The sequence below is a fragment of the Acyrthosiphon pisum genome, chromosome A1 (assembly GCF_005508785.2).
Source record: "Acyrthosiphon pisum isolate AL4f chromosome A1, pea_aphid_22Mar2018_4r6ur, whole genome shotgun sequence".
NCBI lineage: Eukaryota > Metazoa > Arthropoda > Insecta > Hemiptera > Aphididae > Acyrthosiphon > Acyrthosiphon pisum.
Window position 1 is genome coordinate 126298139 of NC_042494.1, and position 7864 is coordinate 126306002.

At 28.0% G+C, this 7864-nt stretch overlaps 2 protein-coding genes across 2 annotated transcripts; one reads left to right on the forward strand and one right to left on the reverse strand.

Moving 5' to 3' along the window:
* Positions 1-44: 44 nt before the first annotated feature.
* LOC100571202 (small ubiquitin-related modifier 3-like) lies at positions 45-3562 on the forward strand. The gene is made up of 3 exons (XM_003244022.4): positions 45-198; positions 1570-1689; positions 3093-3562. Exons 1-3 carry the CDS (start codon positions 181-183, stop codon positions 3243-3245), a joined length of 291 nt encoding a protein of 96 aa, XP_003244070.1. The 5' UTR covers positions 45-180; the 3' UTR covers positions 3246-3562.
* Positions 3548-7696, reverse strand: LOC100571104. Its single transcript, XM_016803807.2, is given in 6 exon segments — positions 3548-3791; positions 4976-5166; positions 5169-5585; positions 5647-5814; positions 6634-6748; positions 7545-7696. Coding segments are annotated over 6 exon segments (1188 nt in total). The 5' UTR covers positions 7614-7696; the 3' UTR covers positions 3548-3563.
* Between the last annotated feature and the right edge of the window lie 168 nt (positions 7697-7864).

The following is a 7864-nucleotide window of genomic DNA, read 5'->3' on the forward strand; positions in this document are numbered from 1 at the left end:
TTGTAATACTGTAAAATATTAATTTTTGCCAGTCACATACCGAATTAATTTTTGTTTACTGTTTCATAGGAAAACTCAATTCTCATTTCACATTCTCAAATTATTTCACACTTCAAAGTCACCGTCGTAAGACAGCTCGCCAATTGTTTTGTACGCACTCATAAAAATCAACAATCGAAAATGGTCGTGGACAAAAGTGTAAGTATTAACACGAGTTCGACGAAAGCGCGCTATAAGCCATAACACGAGTTATGGCGTGTCTAATGGTGTCCGACATACGAGACTGGTACCGTTTGTACCTCACCCGTTTCGACGTGTGGCCCGGCAAGACGCATCTCGTCACCTCGTGCCCGCGTCCCGGTCGGCGTCATGCCCGCGCGAATTCCTACGCATTTTCATTTTTCATATTTTGAGTTTTATGGTGTCGGCTCCTGGCCCAAACGACTTAGTGGTTTTTTTTCATTGCTGCGCGCGATTGTTTGCTTCACAAAATATATCTATCTCCGACTCGTTAAACAATTGAGATTTTCGAAGCTGCATCATGGCGTCGTCTGATACCGAATTGAAGCTCGTTTTGACGATATAACAGATATACCTTCTCGTGAAATTTACCACCATCGTTGACCCATCTCAATACTGTTGACACAACTATTATCGCGAACATTCATTATTTTTGACACGATAAGTCGTCTCCTGACGATCAACAGATATTATTAGTTAATAACAAGGCTGGGCAGCATTAACGATTTAATAAGTTAGAAGTTAAGTTAATTTTAACTTATTGGTTCGATGTTTTAATTAACTTAACTCATTTGTCTCTACATTAACTTAAAATCAACTCAAATTTTTGTTTATTATGGATTTTTGGTTTATAATAATTATTATAAGTTTGCTGAATAAAAAAAATTTTATCAGAAAAAAAACAAGATATTTATAAAAAAAACTTTGTATTTATGTTTAAAGCTAAAAACTAATATATTGTATTAATAAGTTACTTATAAATATTAACACAGGGGTAACATTAGTCGCCCGCATGAAGACATCGATGCCACAAATTATATTCATAGATCTTAATACCTATTCATTACTCATTAGTTATTGATTATTATTTATTTGTACAATAATGACTGTCATAGTTTGAACACTAATAATATACTAGTAATATACTTATGAATGATGATTTTTATTCAAGTGATTATCACTTATATCATTAAACAATACCTCATAAATGCATATTTTTTTTATTATTAACTTACCTTATTAATTGTTGTTAAGTTAACCTTATTTGTTAACCTAATTTAGTCTTAATTCATGTATTAAAAATATCTATTAACTTAACTTTTTATTTAATTGAAAAAAAAAAATATTTACTCTACTTAACTGAAAAAAAAAATATCAATTACTTGTCAAGTCTTTGTTCATAATCATGCAAATCATACTTTTTATTTGTTGAATGTTCCTCGAGTCTATTAAAATTATAACACTCGATTATGAACTAATTTGGTACAAATTTAAATGTCAGTATTAATACCATTCAATCATTACTAAAAATAACGTCATGTATTATAGGATGCCCCCGAAATTATACATTTGGAAGTGTTCAGTTTTCTTGACCATACTGTTGTACAATTTAAAATCAAGAAGCACACTCCTTTGAAAAAGCTCTTGAAAGCTTATTGTGAAAGAACTGTAAGTATTAACTATTAAATAATATTTTATTTTATTGTAACCATTATAATTCCAGTTACTGAATTTTAGACTTAATGACCCTTCTAATATTTTAAATCAAATTATTAAAAAATTAAATATATTTAATCAAGCATTTACTTAGGTGTGCCCATTACATTGTACAAATTTACTCATTGATAGTCATACGTGTATAAGTCTATTAAATCAATTGAAAATTAAATACATTAAATGCATTTTATAAGTAAAAAAAAAGGCGAGAAAAAAATAAGTTTATCATCTTACATATTGAATTTTTTTTTGGTGCGCTTAACTTAAAATATTAACCTGAAAATATAGAGTAGGTATAGTCACCTGTAATTGCAGTAAAAAAAAAAAACCATATCAAAACTATATTTCTTGGTAAAGCTAAGTTCAAAATGTAATACTACTGTAGGTATCAATTTAAATTGTTAGACAACCCCTATAACGGCTATAGTATGACTTAAAATGATTACTTGCTGTGTTCAGACTAATCCCGCCTTGAGTTAAATTAAGTTGTTTGCTTTTAAGAAAAGCCAGGAATATCACACAAGCGTTTATTGTCTTGTAGACTTAATGTTTCAAAGTGTATAACATTATATTAACTAATCAGTCATTTGAAAATTTGCATTCAAAAGTTCTGACGTCTAGTTTTGTTAGTTTTAATATTAGGGAATGATATAATATTAATGGCAGAATCATTGTCTGTTGTTTTTTTTTTTATATATAATTGATTGTAATTTTTTACACGCTTATAATTAAAATATCAAAGTTTAATAATAAGTGAATTCGGTAATATTAAAACTTAATTGATTTTACATAAACTGCTAAATGTACTTTTGCCTAGTCACACATTTGTGAGATGAAAATAATGAGTATGGGTGTGGTGGGGTCTTTTTATTTAATGATTTACCATAATCTATACCATGACCAATTAGATAGGTATCATCATAGTATTTTGATACGTATCCTCCGCTCTTTACTTTGCCTTTATCGTAGTTCTCCACCACTTATTGGCTGTCAATCATATACATACATATATCACATGGAACAAAATCAACCAATGAGAAGTTGAGAACTACGGAGCTGAAGGAGATGCGTATCTACTGCGCAAAACTAGTACAACTGTGATAATACCTATCTAATTTGTCATAATCTATACCAAATAAGAATGGAAAAAATCTTGACGAAACCGCGTCGCGTTCGCACATGTGCAGTCTCCGAGGCTGCACAGTGTTTGATTAAATATCACATTTTAAAATGTATGTCATTTTGAATTTCGATTTTAAATATTAATATTTTTATTTATCCGTAAGACTTATGTACTGGTTTAATGTTTATAATTTCAAAAAATTTTTAATTCATTCAAAATTATAATATTTTAGGGCTTGGAAATGGCTACAATCCGATTCCGATTCAATGGTCGGGCCATTGGTGAAGCTGATACTGCATCATCCCTAGAGATGGAAGAAGGGGATACAATTGACGTCCATGAACAGCAGACTGGTGGTCAAAACATATTTTTAGACTACTATTAACTACTTATTATTATATTTAATATAATCTTATTTTATTTATAAACCGCATTACAAGTTAACACATCTTAGTTTTTTAAACCTCAATACCATACAATGTCTATTATCTACAAAGTTGGCAATATTAAAAAAATTGTTATAAATAATACGAATTTATAATCAACTAAAACGATTTCAAGAATATACTACATCAACCAGATAAATATGAGGTATAAAACAGATTTAAAATATTTAATGAATACTTTATATGTAAACAGTTTAATTCGTTCAATTATTATTATTTTCATATTTCTCTAGATTAATAATAAACTTTTTACATTATCAATGAGATTTTTTAGTTTGTTTAATTATTTTAAATGATTCATTAAAATGTGTAAATGCTACTATAATGATTGTGATTATTAAAATTATATATTCAATCCGATTCTTAAAAGGTGTTCCACATATTGTATACATTAGGCTATGTTGAGAAGGGACCTCATTCACACAATGGAAATCAAAATCTTCATTATAGTCTTCAATACATAAATATTTACGTTTTTTTATTTCCGAAAATATAATTAATATAATTAAAACCATTTTGAAAAATGAAAATAATTTAACATTAAGCTTGAACCCTGTATAAGTTATATACATACCTATTTTTTTTTATATTTCCATCTTGCACTGGGCAATTTATCAATTTTTTTCAAATTTTAATACGAGGGCACCTCGTTAGGTTTCTTATATTTTAAATTTTAAAACTAGTTATGATTTATGCTCAAGACTTGCTTCAAAATTATAATATACACACAAAAAAGTCTAGAGACCCTAAATAATGTTCTCACACTTGTTGTATAACAGGATAATTAACTATAATTTTAATAATGATAGTAAAATGGATTGTTCTGAATGCAATATGTATCATGAAAATAAAACATAATTTTAACAAGGTTGTATTTGCCTTTGGGTATACACCAAGCTCAATTATTTAGCATGATATACTAATATAACTACAGCGCAGTTTTGTATGCATTTGCATATTTATTCTAGTTGATGATATGATAAACTAAGTGAGCACAAATTAGTTTCATTGCATTAAGATTTAAACTAAGAAGCTTATTTTGCTTATTACAACATAAATCCATTTTTTTAATTTTAAGGTTTTATTTTACCATTTTAGTAATTTCATCTTAGTGCATATATTGGTATTTTTTAGACATTTTTGTAATTATGGAAAATAAAATATTTTCATAATTTCAATTAATATATATATAAACAAATTTCCCAACTATATTTGAGAATCAATTTTTTTTTTCATAGATTTTAAACTACCAACAAAACATGATTTGTTGGAAAGCTACCTAAGTAAATTCTTCTTAGGATACATTTTTTATATTAATTGATTGTAGTTTTTTCTTATACATTAAAACTACCTACAAAACAAACATTTTAAAGAAACAGTTTTTAGTGCATATTTGGTTGGTTTTAATGCATACAGATCTGCTCTCTACTAATAACTTAAATTGGTTTTGAAATAAAATATGTCAAATGTTTTAATTTTCATAAATAAATAAATAAACTATTTTTTCTAATAAGAATTTTAAAAAAAATTGATTAAGTGTATGGCAAGAATAGTACCATAATAGAGTATTATGACAAGATAATACTTGATATTAATTTTTCACTATTTTTAGTTCAGGTATTTCTGGTATGATATATTTACTGTATTCCAAACCTTAATAAATACTTACTGTTCCAAAAGATGATACAATAATATTGCACGGACCAATCTTTTCATGAGGTCCAATTGAAATTTCATTTTCCGGTTTACCCCATATTGCAAAACACAAAAATGTAGAATAGTACACAGTAAGATACAAAATCTTAGTAGATGGACGGTGAAACTTTTTTCTAGGTTTGCGTTTAAAAATAGACAACATGATATTAAAAAAACTGTTATTGTTTGTGTTGGGACATCATTCATATCATGTAATGGGTGATACAGTACAGAAAAGCATAATATTCCGAAGGGTGTACTAAGGAATATTGCTTTTAGAGAAGTTAAGATCTCTGTTCTGGATGTATATGTTTGATCAAGGTTTACACCTATTATGAAAAACCAAAAAACAAAATTTGCAGAAAACACCATATGAAAATAATAAGAAGTCCATGGTACCCAATACATTCGGTCCTCTATGTTTGGGTCTGTATCATGCCAAGTCCAATGAACAAATTTTATACCCATTATATCATATGGTAAATCAATCAAAAATACATTTAATCCTACAGTAACTATAAAACCTACTTTAGTTTTGTTTGTCCTGTACGCTATTTCAATTGCTATGTAATAAAAAACTGAATCTGTAAAATTAAGAAAATGTCTGAGACATAAACTGTACAAACTTAAAAATGCAATACTTACATAAGATTATGACGTACAACGGAAGCCTATGTCGGAAAAACATAACTGGTGCAGTACTATGCCAAAAATTGTCTATTTCATGCATAATATAACATATACTCTCAACAACCGAACCATGACAAATTATGCATAACCAAAGTAGAGGACGTCTTCCTCCATTGGTAAGTGCTAAAAGAGTAATGTTTCAATAAATATTTACTTTTCAGTTTTCACAGATTTCTAAGCTTATTTAGTGAATAATTCTATTCTTGTGTTCTGATTTTTATAATGATTTATATTACATGTTATTCATGTGCAATGGGCAATGGCCATCTTCTGATTCATATTAATTACAAGCGGCCAGGGGCATACTGGCAGTGTTTGGAAGGAACGAGTTCCTTTTTATAAAAAAAGCGAGAAAACGAACTAGTTCTTTTTTTAAAGGAAAACTAACAAAATTGTTCGTTCCTTTCTAGTTCCAATAATTTACACAGATAAGTATATAACAATTGAAATTAAGATACATTTTTTTAATGTGTATAATGTATATTCCTAATTAGTGATTGTTATTGAGTATCGACGTTAAGACAATAGACATCCGTTAGCCAACAATTTAATTTTGAAGAAAATCTCAAAATATATAATAATATTATTGCATAAGCATATAAAATATTTACTTACTTGTAGTTATGTATTATATTAAAAATTAAAGAAGTATGCATAATACGAAAAAAACAAAAACATTAATGATTAAATAAGAATTTTTATTTTATTTGGAACTAAAAAAGGAACTCGTTCATTTTCCTGAGGAACGACAAGGGGACAAATTCCTTTTTATAAGGAACTTTCCAAACACTGCATACTGGTATTTATCATTTAACTTACTAAATTTAACAAGGCATCCCACACTATACTAGGTACCACAAAATAAATTAAATTTTGTGATGCTACTAAATAGTAAATTAATCAAATACTTTTATACACAACTTAATACTTTTTTTATCTTACCATGTATAAGTGTTACTGCTCCTCCCATAATAAATAATATCTGGACTAATAAGTATGTTGGTTGATTTTTCCATAATTCCGAAATAGATTCAAATGCTATAAATTGTTTCCAAACCTAAAATATTATCATATAGGTAATTTAATATTATGCAGATTAAGAGAACATCAGCAATCAGCACAACAAATCTTAAGTTGTTAACTTTTGTATTGGGACATTTAGCTACTGTGTTGAGTGTTGACATATGGACGAGTGAATAGACATAATGACATATTATTATCACTCAATGTTCAGAAAATTATCTATAATTTTTTTATAGGTTTGTTGGCTTACAATATTTAATTATTAATGGATGTGATGACATGAGTAAGTAGGTAGGTACCTATGTAATGTATACCTCTTTGCTGAGGAAAGTTAACTTAGGCACATCAGATCAATCGAAATTGCATAAATTATTGACTTAATAAACGATGCTACATGGGGGCTAAAGCATGTGAAAACAGTTCGGCCCCCATGTAGTGATGACTCAGAAAAACTACGAAAAAAAAAAGGTGTACTATGTAAAAGACACTGAATTGTAAAGTAGGTATTATAAATTCTTATATGGCAGAAAAAGGGGAATATCGTAAAAAAACCTACTCAACGCACAAACACATAAAGATCTAAACTTAAAATTTGATGATAAATAATTCAATTCTAAAAATGTAAGGTATAGTTTCCAATAAACCTAAATTTGCTAGGTAATAGGTACAAGCCATAAGGTATATATAATATATATATATTATATTGCGCGTGGGATAAAAAGACAATAAATATTGCGCTGACATTATTTTAATTGTAAAGTATATATTTTTATTAGGTAAGTACCTATGTAAATAGGTAATTCAATTAATTTTAACAAACATGTTCTTACGTCACTTAATTGTTCGATGATTGCCATTTTATTAGGATAACTATACTGCAGTCTACTGATACTGAACATAGAATGTGTACAACTTCGCAGGTGGCTACACTACGTCGCTACCTACTAACTGGGGCTATTGAATTCGTTGCTTTAATATGTACATTTATATTTATATAATATAGTTTATACTTTATACCATATATCATAATCTAAACTATAGGTATATATTTTGAGACTTAATCTCAACGACATACCTAATTGAGTAAAACGTGATAAATACTTAATAGTATTCTATATTTCTGTGTAAATAAGTTGTTCTTATATAAAGA